This window comes from Trematomus bernacchii, unplaced genomic scaffold, assembly GCF_902827165.1.
Source record: "Trematomus bernacchii unplaced genomic scaffold, fTreBer1.1, whole genome shotgun sequence".
Taxonomy (NCBI): domain Eukaryota; kingdom Metazoa; phylum Chordata; class Actinopteri; order Perciformes; family Nototheniidae; genus Trematomus; species Trematomus bernacchii.
Window position 1 is genome coordinate 1,429,993 of NW_022987709.1, and position 18,944 is coordinate 1,448,936.

Consider the following 18,944-nt stretch of genomic DNA (forward strand, 5'->3'; position numbering starts at 1 on the left):
CATTTTCTGAATGTTGCTTGGAGAATCAATCAATCAATGTTTATTTATATAGCCCAATATCACAAATGTTACATTTGTCTCAGTGGACTTCACAGTTTGTACAGAATATCAGTATGACAATACGACACCCTCTGTCCTTAGACCCTCACATCGTACAAGGAAAAACTTCCTTGAATGTTCTTCTTTTGTTATCATGTAACATTGAGGGAACGTTTTTTAAAGAACATCTTTAATCTGTTAACCCAACAACGTCCAAAACACATCCTCAGAATGTTGCAGGCAAAATATTCGACCTTTGTTAACATATCACATTAAAGGAACGTTTTATAAAAAACTTTCTGTCATCTCAGGCCTTAATAACATCCTCAAAACATCCTCTGAATGTTGCAGTTAAACTGCCACCCTAAAAAATAGCCTTGCCCCCCCGCCTGCCACCCATCTTTGTTTTGAAAGAAAAGTTGTGGCTCATCGGACATTTATGAGAGAAAATCTCTAATGTCCGAGTGCAAGTGAATGCAGCACAAGACGCGAGTCTTGTAACCCCTCCCTCCCTCCTGGCGCGAGCTTGGAAATATGATTGGCGGCGTTTTCATTTGAACGGGGGGGGGACGGCGCAAAACGAGAAGCATTCGGACTCAAGTAGACGGAAGGAATGAGGTATTTGCGGTCTACAATGACGGAGAAGAGACTGCCAAGTTTGGCTGTACTCAGCATTGAATCAAAACGCACTAAAGCTGTTGATCTTAATAAGTTTGTGAGGCGTTTTGCTGAACAAAATGGTAATCGCCGCATTCAGCTGTAATAGGCATGCCAACTTGATGCTCTGCTCTCGGATGACTCGATGAGCATACAAAACGGTTAAGATGATGACCTTGTATGTGTGTATATATTTTTTTTCTTTGTGGGGGTCTGCCCCCAAAAAACAGTTTTAAGTCCTGAGAAAGTCAAATAAGACGGTGTGCAAAACTACACTGCCCAGCCAAAAAAAAGTAACCACTTTGATTTAACTAGGCCAGTAGGTAAGGACTTTCCACTGGATAATAACTTACTGCAGCGATGTATATGTTTTAGCTGAATACACGTTTTTTAACCCTAACTGATGCAGTTAGTCACTTCTTTAATGTTTGTTCTTTCTGATGTAAAGTCAAGGTTGTAACTGTTTGCAGTAAAGTCGTGGGGCGCTGAACTGTTCCTTTGAATCTTTTGAATTTTGATACATATAATAATAATAATAATGAATTACTATACAATACAATACTATACTATACAATAATTACTTGTCGTTCAAATTTGAAGGAGGGTGAGCAAGCATCTTGAGGAACATTCATCATTAACTCCTCCAAAAAATATAGTTTATTCAATAATAAATGAATATGTGCATCATAACAGTGATTGACAGCTGATAGGAATAATATGATTGTTAATAGTATCATATTCATTCAGACAAACATCGATGAGACAGTTAATTAATGTACTTATTGCAGCAGTCTTCATAGATTTGGTACCCCTGCTGGTCTAAGAGTGAAACAAACTCATTCAGTTATTGTTAAGTTAAAATTCATTAAATTATGTCTGCCACCTTTATATATTTATATGTAAGGCTTTACTGATGTGCCACAATAATGTCACCTATGTTATTGAATTAAAATATTAATATTGTGGCTTTCCAAGTTAACATTGATTGATATGACTGCGATTAAATCAGCATATACTTCTGCCAGGGGATGCCACCCCTCAAAATCTCCTGCCACCCTCTTGCCACCCCATGAATATTTGTCTAGATCCGCCCCTGGTCTTAGTTAACCTGTTAAGTCCTGAGCCTGTTTTTCAGGTCTCAGGCTCGAAAATGACATTCCCAGAACAAATGACCATATCTTCCCTTCTAAAAGGGTTAAATTAATAATCTTTTTTCTCAAAGTAATGATAAACCTGTGAGTTGGATGTAGAAAAGTCAGAATCAATATAGATGTTTTTTATTTTAAAGAAAATTCAGATTGAACATAGCAAAAAACTGTAAATTATAGTGTCCGTCCAAAAATTATTTTTTACTTATAGTGAAAACCACCCTTGGATGATGGGTTAGTAGACTAAAAGCTTTAGGAATCCAAAGTACAACATATAATAAGTACCCTGTATCAAGATTGATGCAAAACAAGTGACATTTGAGCTTTTTAGAGAGATTTAGCAAAAAGAAACCACTTCTGGGGTCATTTGGGTGGATTTTCCATATCTCTGGCCCCCCTTGCTCGATTTTGATGGTTGACACCTCTTTCTGACCGTTAGAGCCAATAGAATCGAAGGGGGAGTCCCCCACACAAACACGTTGTGAAGAGAAAAGGTGGGGGCTTCGCGCATGTAATTTTGCATCAGAGTGGACCTATCTCTAGCTTTGACATCTGGAAACGGAAAAGCAGTTTTAATGCTTATGGATTATCAGAAATCATTTCAAAGGGACACAGACACATTAGATTAACCTATGGATTAACTTCATCAGCGTTTTTATCGTTTTAATGCCATTGAAGACCACTTTGGAGAGACTACAGAGCCAAGGTAAAAATGTTAGTATTTTTTGCTACCTAGCGTCACCTGTTTTGATGTCCGTTTTTGCTTATAATGTCGCAAATACGTATAATTCAGTGGTAATGTCGGTGTCAAACGATTCTGTGTCACCTCACGATGTGAATCGATGTGTTGGATGTGGTGAAAAGATAAATAATAAGGTTTTGTGAGTGATTTTCGGTGCAGTAAGGTGTTAGCATTTTTCGCTCGTTGCTAATTCAGAGGCTCAGTGTTAGCATTGTGGGTTTTCTTTTGAAAAAAAAAAAAAATGATCAGTTAGATGAGTTTCTTCCCGTTACATGGATATAAAACATTCATAGTTTTATTAAATGAACATGCCCTCAGACACTGTTTCCTGCAAGATGTTGTGGCAGTACCCCGGTACCGGGGTCTCTCGGGCTTAACAGGTTAACCTTAAACCATATAGGAACATTATTTGAAATAATAAACATCCTCAAAAGGTTCTTTGAACATCAGATGAAAACGTTTTCTTTAACCTGTTAAGCACCAAGCCTGTTTTTCATGTTTCAGGCTCGAAAATGACATGCCCAAAACAAATGACTACAACTTAACTTCTAAAAGGGTTATATGAATAATTTCTTTTATCAAAGCAAGGTTACATCTGTGAGTTGGATGTAGAAGTATCAGAATCAATATAGATGTTTTTTATTTTAAAGAAAATTCAGATTTTACATAGTAAAAAACTGTAAATTATAGTGTCCGTCCAAAAATTCTTTTTTACAGATAGTGAAAACTACCCTTGGATGATGGGTTAGTAGACTAAAAGCTTTAGGAATCCAAAGTACAACATATAATAAGTACCCTGTATCAAGATTGATGCAAAACAAGTGACATTTGACCTTTTTAGAGAGGTTTAGCCAAAACCACCCCACCTCTGAGGTGATTTGGGTGAAAATGTTTTTTTTTTCCATATCCAGGGATGCAAACTTGTCACCTTTCGGCGAAATTCGCCGTTTTGAATCCAAAATAGGTCGTTTGTGTGATTCATGTAGATCTGCAATAAAAATATTTTTGGGGTATGGGGGGGGTCTGGGACCCGGAGTAATCTGCGGCCGCGAGCTGTTATGTGCCATCATGACACGCATGGTGTTATTTTTTTATATATTATAATGAAGCGAGAGCTGTGTGCTCGAGTCTTCCTGCCTGTCGGCTCTGCTCATGGATGTATAATAAGGCTCTGCTGCTCCGGGATGAGGGTCTAGCTTCAGCAGCTACATTACCTACGGGTGCGTTCGTTAATATTAACTGTGCGGTCCGGAGTCACTGTGGCACAGACTGGACCGCTGGTGAACAGCTGTTAGAACGGGCCGTTCAGGTGTTCAGAGCAGAGCTCCCTGTCGGAGCGACAGAGCGTGATGTGCACTGAAAAGTGTTCCTGTCGCAATATTATTTAATGAATCGTTGAGCTAGCTAACTAGCATACATTGTCACTATCTGCTAACGTTAGCTTTAGCCTTCGTTTTCTAATAGTTTTTTTCATAGGCTATAAACGGAGGTGGTATAAGTATAGCTCTTGTACTTGAGTAAAAGTAGAAGCACTCAGATCTTGTACTTGAGTAAAAGTAGAAGTACCAGAGTGTAGGAATACTCTGTTACAGTAAAAGTACTGCATTCAAAATGTTCCTCAAGTAAAAGTATAAAAGTATTATCATCTAAATATAGTGAAAGTAGCGACAGTAAAAGTAGTCATTGTGCAGATTGGTCCATTTCAGAATAATATATATGATATGTTTTATAATGATTGATCATTGAAGTGTTATCAAAGCTGGTAAAGGTGCAGCTAGTTTGAATGACTTTGTATACTGCAGGGTAGCTTGTGGATTTACTCCAGGTGGAACTAAAGTCTGATTTAACACTTGATTAGATTTCACATCATTCATCCACATCTGTAAAGTTACTAAAGGTATTAATACATGTAGTGGAGTAAAAGTACACCTTTTACCTCTGAACTGTAGAGGAGTAGAAGAACAAAGTAGCAAAACATTGAAATACTTAAGTAAAGTACAAGTATCTCAAAATTGTACCCAAGTATAGTACTTGAGTTTATGAACTTAGTTACTTTACACCACTGGCTATACAGATAGAAAGACTAAGCCTTACACAGAGGCATGAAAATACATTTTCAAAATGCTCAACAGTGCTGCCAAAATTATACATGTAAACTGACTGCTACACAATTAAAATAAATGCTTTTATATATTTCTATTAAATGTGACTCTTTGGCGTTTCTGTTATTATTAACTGCTTTAGTTGTTCTGACTGCTAAAATCCTATGTTATTCCTCATTTTAAAGCCGATATTCCGTGGGGTCGGGGGGCTCGGATCCTTGTCACCTTTTTCATACCTGATGAGTTTGCATCCCTGCATATCTCTGGCCCCCCTTGGTCGATTTGGATGGTTGACACCTCTTTCTGACCGATAGAGCCAATAGAATCGAAGGGGGAGGCCCCCACACACACACACACACGTTGTGAAGAGAAGAGGTGGAGGCTTCGCGCATGTAATTTTGCAGCAGAGTGGACCGATCTCTCGCTCTGACATTTGGAAACGAAAAAGCAGTTTTATTGCTTATGGATTATCAGAAATCATTTCAAAGAGGACACAGACACATTGGATTAACCTATGGATTAACTGCAGCATCGTTATCGTTTTAATGCCATTGAAGACCAGTTTTGACCAAGGTAAGCCATGTTAGCGTTTCTAGCTACCTAGCTCCACATGTTATGATGTACGCTTTCGTTTATAGCGTCGCAAATGTTTATCACTGAGTGTTGAGGTGGGCACCCCCAGATTCTGTGTCTCCAGGAGATGCAAAACGAGGGGTTGGCTGTGCATCTAGGATAAGTAATAAGGGAGTTAGGAGTGAGTTTAGGTGCAGAGATAGGTTACATTTTTTCGCTCGTGGATAATTCAGAGGCTGAGTGTTAGCATTGTGTTTTTTTTTTTTATTGTTTTTTTAAAAAGATCAGTTAGCTGAGTTTCTTCCCGTTACATGGATATAAAACATTCATAGTTTATTAAATATTAAGATTCCTTAGACGTTGTTTCCTGCAAATGACGCGTTTATCCGCCCGGTACCGGGGGGGGCGGTGCGTAACAGGTTAAAACATTATTAGAACCTGTAGGTAACGTTAGCCAAAGTTGTGAGAACGTTCCCTGCTAGCTGTGTACAAGCTTGATGTTTTTCCTCTAGATCAGCGGTTCCCAACCTTTTTCAACTCAGGGCCCACTTAAGAATCTAAACATTTTTCGTGGCCCACATTCAACCATAAACAATGCGGAGGCTAAATAAAGTACTTTTTATTTTAATTAGAAAAGGAGCTGGCCATCAGTAACAAACTGACATTTGTATTACATGGTTTAGTTGAATACTCGATTCTGATTCAATTTAGAAACAAGTTTATTTATGTGACACGTTTTTAATCCAGTAGTACAGACCGCTGTCAAGGACTGTAATCCCAGTTTGCAGGGAACGTTCTCACAACTTTGACTAACGTTACCTACAGGTTCTAATAATTTTTTTAAGAATCTGATGTTCAAAGAACCTTTTGTGGATGTTAATTATTTCAAATAATGTTCCTATAAGGTTTAAGGTTAACTAAGACATAACGTTTTAACTGCAACATTCAGAGGATGTTTTGAGGATGTTATTGAGGCCTGAGATGACAGAAAGTTTTTTATAAAACGTTCTTTTAATGTGATATGTTAACAAAGGTGGAACGTTTTGCCTGCAACATTATAAGGATGTTTTTTGGACGTTGTTGAGGTAACACAGTACAGATGTTCTTTTATAAAACATTCCCTCAATGTTACATGATAACAAAATTAGAACATTTTCAAAGCAACATTCAGAAAAGGTTTTCAGGATGTTATTGAGGCCTGAGATGACAGAAAGTTTTTTATAAAACGTTCCTTTAATGTGATATGTTAACAAAGGTGGAACGTTTTGCCTGCAACATTCTGAGGATGTTTTTTGGACGTTGTTGTGGTAACATATTATAGATGTTCTTTTATAAAACATTCCCTCAATGTTACATGATAACAAAAGAAGAACATTTTCAAAGCAACATTCGGATAATGTTTTCAGGAGGTTATTCTTTTTTTATTAAACGTTCCTGTGATGGCAAATATTAACACGGTCATGGTCAACGTCAGATTTATTTGTAGAGCGCTTTAAAAAACAAACTTGTTGCATTTGTTTGAAAAGGATGTTTTAAAAAATCTGATGTCACCACATTTTCCTTTTGAAAAAAACAAACAAGCACGTAATGTCATGATAAGCTGTAAGCAGATATTGCATGTTTGCGGTGGCATGTGTGAGTTCCCAGCTAGACATTTTTGGTTCTAAAAACATTCTGAGAATGTTACCATTCATTGTTCTAGGAATGTTTTCAGTGGGACGTTTTATTTTGGTTCCCAGAATGTTCTTCTGAAAGGTAGGATAACGTTCTCTAAAAACATTCTTAACATTTTTGGTGATAACTTTCTTAAGATGTATGAGCGCATTGAGACAATGAATAGGACGTATAAAAACACATTTGCATGCCAATCAGGGCTCGAGCTTAAGGGCGTCCCGTCGTCGAAAAAAATAGGGTCGAGGAGGATAAAAAAAAATGTTGGGACGAGAGTTAAAATAAAAATACCCTGCTAACTCTACTACGAACGGCGATGAAAATGAAACTGACTGCACGTTTTGTGTAGCACACAGTTATTAAACCTCCTTGTCAACATAAACACACACGCACAAAACATTTAGCAACCCGCGAAATACACACACACACACACACACACACACACACACACACACACACACACACGTACAGCGGCACAGCTGCCCACAAATTCCTGGCCCGCGAATAATGAGAACTCTCCATCGCATTCAGTCCTTAGCAATATGCTGCGCCTCTCCCCATGTATCATCATCCCCGGTATCAAACGGGCCCCGGGCCGGAATTATTAAAGAACGTGGTACCGTTAAGCTCCGACGTTATGGTACTGGAGACATTTAAAAAATATAAGTCTTATGTATTATTGCTACATAAACATTATCTCGCAGTTTTAGTTTCGCCAACTCCGTTTCTAATATGCAATAAGACTACAAAATGCGTCTATGACAGGGGTGGGAAATTATTTTTTCCATGGGGCCACATGAGAAACTGAAAATATTGTGGAGGGCCGGGCCAAAAGGCTGAACTCAATTCTGCATAATATTAATTGTATTTCTTTATAAAAAGCAGTACATAGCATTGTTTTGACAAGCTGGTAAGAGTATATGTTATAGTTAAGCAATGAAAAAGTGAGGTTGCCTTACAAAAAAATGTAATTTATTAAATCAAATTTCCCAAAACAATGGTAAACAAAATGAACGTTTTTCACCATTTGTGACTCATATTAGTGAACATTTTCAGTCACATTCACTCAAACACATTTTGAGTTTCATTTACTGTTGGAAAGAGGTTCTTAGCATTCTAAAGACATCACAATATTGTCTTTGTACTCCAAATATTAAGCAAGATACATCATATTGAACTGTCACTAAACATCACTGAACTGTGATTTTGAGAAAAAGGCTTCCAAAGAAAGTGTCCCAGTTCACTGCTAGTTGGTGCCTTTACATGCCAACATTTGTAGTCTAACCACCTCATTTGGTGTTTTTAAGTTCTCTTTTCTTGTTCAGTGAGAGAAATCTAGTCTCTGCTGGGCTTTAACGAGTGCATCAAAGTCAGGTTGAATGTCTGAGGTGGAGATGCGAAGCACAGCTGACAGATGATCATCAGTGAGAGAGGATCTATACCTGGATTTCGTAAACTTCATAATTGAAAATGTTTGTTCACATATGTAGGTCGAGCCAAAGAGAACCAACATCTTCTGAGCATGTCTCCTCATGTTTGGAAAGTTCTTCTCCTTGAGAGAAGAGTAGAAATCCAGCAGAGATCCTGACTTAAAGTGCTCTGCCAGTACTGCATCAGACTGCAGGTCGATGAGTTCCAGCTGAACATCACTGGGTGCATTATCCACACTGCAGGTAAAGGGAGAGGAAATCAGGTGCATTTCATCCTCGATTTTTCTGAGATCTTCAAATCGCCTTGAAAACTCACCATGCAATGCTCCCAACATGGATGAGTACCTGCGGAGGTGATCAGCTGATGGTGTGACTTCTTTCAGGGTTTGCATGTGAGTGAGATTGTTGCTCTCCAGTTGGCTTGAAAGAAACTGCATCTTTGTCATGAAAGCCTTCACCAGGCTGTGCATTTCATGAACAAAAAGGCCCTTGCCTTGCAGTTTGGTATTCAGTTCATTCATCAGTGCAGTCACATCAACAGCAAATGCAAAATCTGCCATCCAGTCCTCATCTGAGAGCTCTGGGAAGTCTTTGCCTTTCTTCTCACAAAACTCTCGAATCTCTGCTTTCAGGTCCCAAACTCTTTTTAGCACTTTGCCCAGGCTGAGCCATCTGATAGCTGTGTGGTAGCCGATGTCACGATGCTCAGTCTCATGCTCCTCCAAAAGTGCGATAAACTGTCTGTGGTTCAAAGCTCTTGCCCTGATGAAGTTTACTATTTTAGTAACAACATCAATAACATGGTTAATTTTTAGCACTGACTTGCACAACACATGTTGGTGTATAATACAATGCAAAAATACCAGTTTCTGATCCGCGTCGATTTCAGTCACTTTATCTTGCATACGTTTCAAAAGTCCGACATTTTTTCCGGTAAGATTTGGACAACCGTCCGTTGTGACACCTGCCAGTCTGTCCCATTTCAGTCCCAGCGTGTCCATGCACTCGTTTACCTCCGTGAACAGATCGCTCCCTGTAGTCGTCCCTTTCATCGACCGCATTGCTGCCAGCTCCTCCGTAATCTTGAAGTCCGGTGTTATCCCGCGGACGAATACGAGTAACTGGGCTGTGTCGCGGACATCACAGCTCTCGTCCAAAGCCAAGGAGAAAAAGTCGTAACTTGCCACTTCACGTTGCAGCTGAAGCTCCAGATTCCCCGCAATGTCCTCGATCCTTCTAGTCACGGTTCGCCTGGACAGCGGGACTTGCTCAAATGCGGCTTTTTTTTCAGGGCATATTAGTGCTGCAGAGTCCACCAAGCACTCTTTGACAAACTCCCCCCTCCGAGAACGGCTTACTGTTTTTAGCAATTTTGTGGGATATCACAAAGCTGGTCATGGTTGCTGCATCACTGGATGTGTGAAGCTTGGTAAAAAAGCCTTGCTGCTTTTGCAGCTTAGCTAGCAAAGCTTCCGATGTCCGCGCCCTTTCAGCGTCAGTCAAGTTTTTATATTTCTCCGCGTGTTTCGTCTCGTAATGTCGACTCACATTGTACTCCTTAAACACGGCGATCTGCTCCCCGCAAACTAAACACACGGTTTTACCTCCGACTTCAGTAAATAAATACTTAGCAGTCCAATTTTTGTTGAAAACCCTGCATTCAGCATCTACCTTTCTTTTTTTAGCGGACATTTTTTTGAGGGCTAAAGTCGTCTTGTGACAAGGATCCAATAATGTGCACGTCTTGATATACGTATTGCGACATTATGCACGTGAATAAAAAACAACTTCAAAATAAAAGCAATGCAGCTTTAGTCCATGCATGAGGTAAAGTTAGAAAATATGTTTATTTTGTAATTTCCAATTAGCCTTACACGGGCCGGTCAGAGTCAACCAAAGGGCCGTATGTGGCCCGGGGGCCGTACAATGCCCAGGTCTGGTCTATGATGTATTTTCGATCTTTCCAATCCAGACGAGAGATCTCTCTCTCCCGTCTGTGTGCGAGGGGGCGGGGCAGTTTGTAAAGGTCTCCTGACTGTGTTATAGACTGTCATCCTGGTTAGTGGTTACTCTGGGTTCTGTCTTCTGTCTTCAGGACAGAGTGTTGGATTTTTTTTGTTAGTTGGATGGGACTTGATTGGATTCAATATTAGAGTAACTTTCTCGTTTGTGTGTTTTAAAAAATATATATTTGGCCTTTGTTTCTGTGTTTGACTGATTTCCTCAAATAAAAAGGTTGATGAATTATCATCTAGATTTGTATGATGTTTTATTTATGTTAAAGGCCACTTTGAATGATTTTAACTAATGATAATGTAGAAAAACTAATATTTTAAATTCGGGACGGTCCACATTAATTTTGGGATGGCTTAGATTGTATTTCGGGACGGTAACGGGAGGATGGTGAAAAAAGTTAGTCGAGAGCCCTGATGCCAATATTCACTCACATGCACTTATAATCACACAAGGCCCACAGTATTCATAATATCATATGTGTAAAATATCGTAAAATAGTCACACTTATTTTCTGACTATAAAGGTTGTGTCTCGTATGTAGGTTCTAACTGTTAGATAAGCTATGCCGTGTGTGGTTTGTGAGGGCTGCGTATAAACAGTGTCCGCCGTTTATGCATAGTGGATAAAAATCGTTATTGCACCCTTTTAGATTTGAGACCGACAGACATATAGAAGAACGGACTGACTGGCCGTTTCTCAATGTCGAGTAAAGCTGCTCCAGAGCGTCATATGAGAGGCCCCGCCTTACATTTTCCGCCACAGATTTGGGGAAATTGGTCCGTGCGCAATGTATTGTGGGGATTTTAAGACCGCGGAGTCTACACATGTGCAGCCTCGAAATTTCTCCAAACGAAGTACGCCGGGCTCGGTAGGATTCCAAGTATGCTGGACATTGGAACAGTACTTTGGCGGCACTCGATGACGTAGTATGCTTGAAATAGTGGCTCTGGAGCAGCTTTACTCAAGATTGAGAAACACCCCCTGTGTGTCTCTCTCTCTCCCTCCCCTGCCTGCTGGTCTGCTCTACACGGCTGGGAGCAATCTCCAATCAACCACACCTGCAACCTGCTCATCAGCCACACTATGAAAGCCTGCAGCCTGCACTTATTCCCTGCCAGATTGTTGTCGTGAAAGGTTTGTTGCGTGCCGCTCTAGCTTTTTGCCAGCAGATTTTTTGACAACTTTGCCTGCTTTTGCCTCACACTCATTTTTATGTATCTCCCAGGAGGAATCCAAGGCCTGCCACACTCTCAAGACCAGCCAGGCCTCTCTACCCACCCTGGAACAACTGTTTCCCACTGCTGCCATAACCAACCTCCACTCCCAGCTCCCCTTTTCTAATAAACAAATGTTACGCTCACCAGCTGATTCCGAGTCATCCTTTTACATGTGTTAATAGTCAAATTCCAATAGTTAAGTAAACTATCATTACATTTTTACATTTACATTTAGCTGACGCTTTTATCCAAAGCGACTTACAATTACCAATTACAGGGACATTCTCCCTGGAGTAACTGAGGGCTAAGTGCCTTACTCAAGGGCACACTAGTGGTGGTGTTCCAGGCGGGATTTGAACTCACAACCTTCCGATCTTCAGCCCACCTCACTATCCATTAGACCACCACTACCCCACTACTATCAAAATCATCCTAGTGACCACAGTGGTCAGTCCACTTACCCAGGAATTTTGAGTTGAAAAATTACTGGAATATTATGTCTTTATGTTCTAATAATGTTAAAATATTTTTGTAAATTGTTACCACAGAACATTTGCATAATGTTTTAGTAAAGCACGTTATCCTGGCAACATAAACAAATCTAACTTGCAGCTGAAAACGTTTTAAGAACAGTAGGGCATAATGTTCTAACAATGTTAACAAAAACATTTTAAGAAGGTTATCACCGAATGTTTTTAGAGAACGTTATCCTACCTTTCAGAAGAACATTCTGGGAGCCAAAAGAAAACTTCCCGCTGAAAACATTCTTTTCTTTCAGAATGTTTTTAGAACCAAAGATTTCTAGCTGGGTTATCACTTTAAATATTTTTCCGTGATTGTGTTTATCAGAAAGGATACTTTTTTACTTTATTACAAGAGACCGGCTTGTTTAGTTAAAGGGGACCTATCATGTAAAATGCACTTTTGTACGTCTTTTATACATGAATATGTGTCCCCGGTGTTCCAGGGAACTCACCAAGTCTCAGAAAACACAACCCTCTGTATTTTCCTCCATACCCAAATCTCTAAAAAAGGGGCTGCACCGGATCTGATAAAAACGGATCCAGATTTGAACACTGTCTTGACGTCAGGACGGTGGCGCTACGGCTATTGGGCCAACTCTCCACCTATCAGGGGAATGTGGGGTTGGGCCACGGCCACGGCCATTGCCCAACCTCTCATTCGCATATAGGCTGTCGGCAGGCTCCCCCAGTCACATCTATGTTTTTGCGTACTCTAACAATGATGTCGTCCAAGGGAGTTAAACGTTGTGCTGTTGTTGGCTGCAATAATCTGGACAAGGGCAAGGTACTGCATGCACTGCCATCTCTGGAAAAAGACAGGAATCTGTGGCTAGAGTTTATTTTCCAGGGACATGTGCCAGAAGACTACAGCAGATTTCTGCTTGTGTGTTCACAACATTTTGCCCCGGACATGTTTATGAACGTCACTCAAGTCAAAGAAGGATTTGCCTCCAAACTAAGGCTAAACCCGGGATCAATACCCACCATCCGGGACCAGGCCAGTGAGGCCACATCCAATTTGGAAGCTGTAAGTTTTTATTTAGCGGTGTTTTTCCTGATAAAGCTATTCTAGCTTGTAGCATGTAGCATGTAGCTTCACCGTATCAATGTCGCCTCAAACCCAAACAGTAATCGGTTAGGTGTTTATATGTTTTTGTAACATTTTATTTTATTTTGTACGCTCCGCTGTCTTTGCTTTTATTTTAATTATCAGGCATTTGATAACATGCTCAGACATACTGCCGCAATGGCGATCTGTGTGAAGGCTGTAAAGCCACGCCATAGCAGATAACAGAAGTATTTATTCTCGTATTTATTAGTATTTTGTATCCTCTAAAAACATATAAAGTAAGTTACAATAACAAACGTAATCTTCTGTAGCTAAGTGCCGTTTTTTGCAGCGTTATATGTACAAGCTTTTGTGATTGTAGTCTGTAAGAATGATCAGATATCATCGGATCTGTAAGCTACGCTACGCTAATGAGACACGCCGTTTTTTGCAACGTTATATGTAAAAGCTTTTATGTGTTTACTTGTTAGCACACATGAATTTAAATGGTTGTGTGTGTGCACGACTGTTAGGATCTATGGGGGAGGGGGGAGACACACCACGAGTAAAACCGAGCTAAAGCACCGTTGGTTTGTTGTTGTTGTTGTTGTTGACGGGGCCTTACCTCCAGCATCAGGCTAATTAGTGGCTAGCACTCATTACAGTCAGTCTACTGAGCTCAGCCCCTCTCCAACACATCATCTGTATCCTGTCAGAAACACAGCATGCACGTTACGGTTCCAAACTAACTCGGATTGGAAAAGGCTAAGCAAAGAGCTTTGCTAAATAGACAGTTTTAGCCCCCATCTTTTGGGATTTCAGACTATAATTATCCAAATAGTATTTTCTCATCCTGAATACTAAGTTGAGATGATTTTGTTCTAACTATGTTTTCTTCTTTACAGGCCAGCACCTCACATGCTACCAGCAGATTATCTGTGATGATAGATTCTGCATGTCAGACTGACTCACCGAAGCACCGTACTGTTCGTACACAGCTATCCTCGAGGACTCTTCAAGGTTCATGTCGAAGTACAGGTTAGAAGCACGTTTTTAAAATGTTCTTTGGATACATCTTGACATTCTGATGTTGTAGCCTTGAATTTGTGTGCTTGTAATTGTTGTACACATTCCGTAAGTTTTAAAAATATTTATTATACAACTATTTACAACCAAAGAGTAGACTTTCATATAAATTCGGACGCAAGCACATGAAAAATAAATCTATACATCTATTGAAGTGCCAGTAATATTCACATTTTTAAAATGAAGTATGTATTCCACAACAAATTATAAAATAAAAAAAATAGAAACAACTTTCAGTGTTTTACATGCATATAAAAATCTAAACCAAATATTTGTTTTGCTTTTTTTAACAATGCACAGGCTACGTGGCCAACTTGATGGACCTCATCTTCGACCAAGTCTTTGTGGACCCTGCACCATTCACACAGGAGCTTCTGAAGATACCCATCCCAGAGGACCTGTGTTCCCAGTATGAGCGACCTGACAGGGAGGAGGTCATCGCCGGTTATGCTACACGGTTCAATTTGACTGTCTGAACCCAACATAGTTGTTTTGCGGATCAGGAAACTCCCTGTGAATCCTGAGGACAACGCAGGCCGGAATGACTACTCTGATCTTGCGTCCAAGGAAGCCCCAGCACCAGCTCACAAAGCTTCTGTAGGCTAGATACCTGTGACGCCTGAAATAATTGCAAATAATATTTAGTGAAAAGCCTATTTAATTTATGTAAAATACCGTTGATTTTGAATAAAGTTCCGACAGTTTATATCAAATGTGTCATGATTATTCATGTTTGGATGGGTAAAGTATATGCTGCTTTCAAAAGCATAAGGTTGTGTGTGTGGACTTTTTTTGTCGTACACATGGGTGTGTTATGCCATTGCTGTGTAGTATATCATAATAGTAACGCCATGTACAATGACAGAATGAAATGAAAGATTGCAAAAAACCATATACATCAGTATTTATTTTCATGAACAATATTAGCAGACGTTTTACAATTTCAGTCAAAACAAACAAACCACTCACTGCTGTATTTGCCTCATCTGTAGTCTCCCATGTTCAGCTCTGTATATATTGAAAGCATTCTGCAGGGAGAACACATTTAGGCACAAATGCTCCAAACCAGGATGGTCCACCATACAAGGCACAGAGTGCTCAAGTTCCTGCATCCGTCTTGACACCTAGTGTGATAAACATATTGAATGACATGTGAAAAATGTATTCTCTAAACAGAGAACTTAGTGAAGCTATCAAAAATGTTACCTGTGGTATCTCCATGCAGCACACATTCTCTGGTTCAGACGGCATTGCAGCGCAATTTGCACATGTACACCTGTAGAAAGAAGTCAATAACTGAGCTTTTAAAAACACATATGAAAATACACACATTGCTGACAACTGAGGTGTTTAAGCATCTGGAGTTATACTTTTTATGACCCTAAGTTATTGAACTTTCCAACGGTAACAGTTGTTGCACGATGTTGGAAGAAAAGGACTGTATATTATTAATAAACGCAATGAGGCCATATGCTGAAAATATGAATGTCTCCCTATGTAAATATATATATGTACCGCTGTTTTTGCGTTACAAACTCTATGTTACAAACTGTACACATTGCATTCTTGCTAATTAGCCAAAATATGAACGGAAACGGATCAGGTGGTCAGCTGCAGCTCACAGAATCAGACCGTAGACAGCAAACAGCACATAGAGCGAAATGAGGCATGGCTAAAATGCATGATCTGTTTGGTATTTTGAAAACAGAAACGTATAAATATACCTTATATAGGTATGGCCCTACAATATATTATTCAAATATAGCATGATAGGTCCACTTTAAGTTGGAACTAAAAGCCGATCGCGTTCACACCGGAATAAGTTCCCTGAGGGAAGATTACGCAAATGAAGCCGCTGACGTCACTTCTTCTTCTGCTTTGGGTTTACTGGCAGGCCGCAAACCACTTCACGGCGAGTACAGTAGCGGTATGCACCTTAAAGTTGTTTGCAATCCGCCAAAAAACAGAGAGAAGAAGAACTTCACGGCGTATACTGCCACGCCCACCCACCCGCTGTACATAAGGCGTCTGTTTACATTCCGACCTCAGACATGATGGAGATGGAGTTGACTGAAGTTGTGGTTTTTGTGCTCATGTTATACAGTTCTCATCCCGTGCCCACTTTCCTAAGAGGAAAAATAAGCAAGATACAAGATCTGTTTAATCGCCATGTAGTTTTACAACATACTAGGAATTTGTTTACTAGTAGGTTGTCAACGGAGACAACATTGGACAGGGTAGAGACAGTGTACAAAATGCAGGTGTATAGTAGAAGATAATATTGGATCAAATAGCATAAAATATATATATATATATATATACACTTTGTGTGTGTGTAGCTGACACTCAAAGTGCCCTTATTGTTTTGTATTTTTGAAGAGTGCTTAATGTATGCTTGAACATTGTTAAAAAATTACAAGTTTTCTTACCGGAAGTTATGTGACCTCTAGCCCGGATGTTTACAATGTTTGTGAGAGAGTAAAAAGGGCGCTAAAAGTGTAAACGCCGGTCTAGGCGAACACGTTATCACGGTGTTTCATAATTGTACCAAGAAGGAAATAAACGTGATTGTGCTATTCAATGCGTAACGTTCTCTCAAGACCAAGTTACACAGTGTGTGTGTGTGCGTTTGGTTGGTGGAAAGGGAGACGAGCAAGGGCTGGTGTTGCGATCTGGAGGGGAAAGCTCACTCGTTTCTTATCCAGATAGTTGTCCCGCCTGAAACACACGATGAGTGCCATGAGTTAGTGAAGCAAATTACCGAAACATTACACACTTATTCACAAGTCAAAACGTTTTCATAGCGGCCGAGAATAGCTAGCTAGCTAACAGTGTTAGCCAGTTCAGCCTAGCATGGCTAGCTCGATCTACTGAGCAAATAAAAATACATCTGAGATCAGTATTGTGCAGATTAAAACCCCAGTGCATGTAGTTTATTTTACCTTCATCGTCGTCGTCGTCGTCGTTGAACTGTTCACAGGCCACTGAATCCGCCGTTTCAGCGGCCTCCCACACCAGCATGCCCAAATCGAGGGTCGATGCTGTGCCGGAGAATGAAGGTCTGTGGCCGAGCAGAGCATCCAAGCGCTCGTACCATTTGCTGGTCTTCCAGTCGTTACCGCTCTTGTTATTGTGGTCTTTTATTTTTTTGTAGTCCTGCCTGAGTTGAATCTTCCTGGGGGGGGCATACCCCCGGACCCCCCTAGAGGAGGTGATGTCCACCCCCCAATTAAAACATGTTAATACGATACTGAATACATTTGAAGCCATTTTGACATCTATTACCTATGTCAATAAGTTTTTGTTTTTGTAGTGAATTTGTCTTTTGTAGAGATTTTTCATTTATTCTTTATATATAAAATCTCGCCTAGGGCAGCAAATTGGCTAGAACCGGCCCTGGTACTAGGCCTCAAGAGCCTTTCTTGTGCTGGCAGACACATAGAAACAAATTGGCGGGGCGCACTTCGCACACACTAAAAAATTCCATGCGCTCACCTTATGCTGGGCCCACGTGCCTTAGCACCGCTGCTATGACTCCATCCTAGGGGAAACACTGGGCTTCACAAAACCTTTCAGAGTTTTACGGGGCGTGGTTTGCAATTCGCCCAGCCAATCAGAAATTGGAACTTTTTTCTCCCCAGGAAAGTACCACCTCTCTAGCAGGCACTAAAAAAGGGGTAAAAGTTCTCATGAACTAAGTTCTCTTTTTGGTGTGAATGCAAAATCCCAGGAACTATCGGAACTAAACGGGAAAAGTACGGGGAAAAGTACCCCGGTGTGAAAGCGCCTAATATATGCACTCCACTATGCTGTTGTAGTGTTTACTGTATCTGAAGCTCTTAATATGATTGCTCATATTTCAAGCCATCTTTTTCCCGGCCCCTTGCTTTGGATAATTTTCATCAACCGGCCCAAAGAGAGTATACTCATATTTTACAACAATGTGTGTTCATTTATGGCTCTGTAGTTTAAGAGGAAATACGGCATGCCTGTCTCAAACCGTTTCAGAGTGAATCAATATATGATGACATGATTTTCCCCCCTAGATCTAACAAACTCTGTCTCTTTTGGTGTTTCAGGGTGGATCACTGGAACAATGAAAAAGAGCGTCTTGTCCTCATCACAGACAACTCTCTCCTTGTCTTCAAGTACGACTTTGTCATGTTCAACTGTGAGCAAATCCAGAGGATCGCGCTCAACTTTGTGGACCGCATCTCCTGCGGCAAATTCAGCTTCCCAAAGCACTCCCTGCTGCAGTAAGTCCCCCCCCATTAGCTTTACCCTCACAGGTTAGTATTGTCCTGTAATGTGTGGTGTTTACCAGGAAACACTTAAACACTTATAGAGACATGTTCATTAACATTTTAAAAGTGTGCAAAGCTTATTGTGTTCTAGTGAAACCTTTAGATCTCTGGTGTCCCGTCTGATTTTGAGTAACTGCTGGCAAGTTATTTTCATGGAACTGTTAAGTTTTAATAGAAAAATCTCTGATAATTACAAATGTTAGCCCAATTTTCTGCGCTGTGCCCACATTTGCTTCATAAAAGGAAAAATCCCTTTAAAAAATCCCATTCAGCTCTAACACAAAACCTGTTCAATCGCCTGTTAGTATGTTATTGCTTCATAACTATTCTAAAGAAAGGTATCATACAACGCATACGCAGGGTTTTTGGAAGAGGTAAATGTGTAAT

General features: G+C 40.2%; 1 protein-coding gene across 2 annotated transcripts in view; it reads left to right on the top strand.

Annotated features, from left to right (window-relative positions):
- Positions 1-18,944, top strand: part of tprg1 (tumor protein p63 regulated 1) — a 39,295-nt gene that overhangs the window by 4,983 nt on the left and 15,368 nt on the right. For both annotated transcript variants that reach the window (XM_034140913.1, XM_034140914.1), the window contains one exon: positions 18,333-18,509. In XM_034140913.1, coding sequence (XP_033996804.1) covers positions 18,333-18,509 — 177 coding nt within the window. The remainder of the gene's footprint in view (positions 1-18,332; positions 18,510-18,944) is intronic.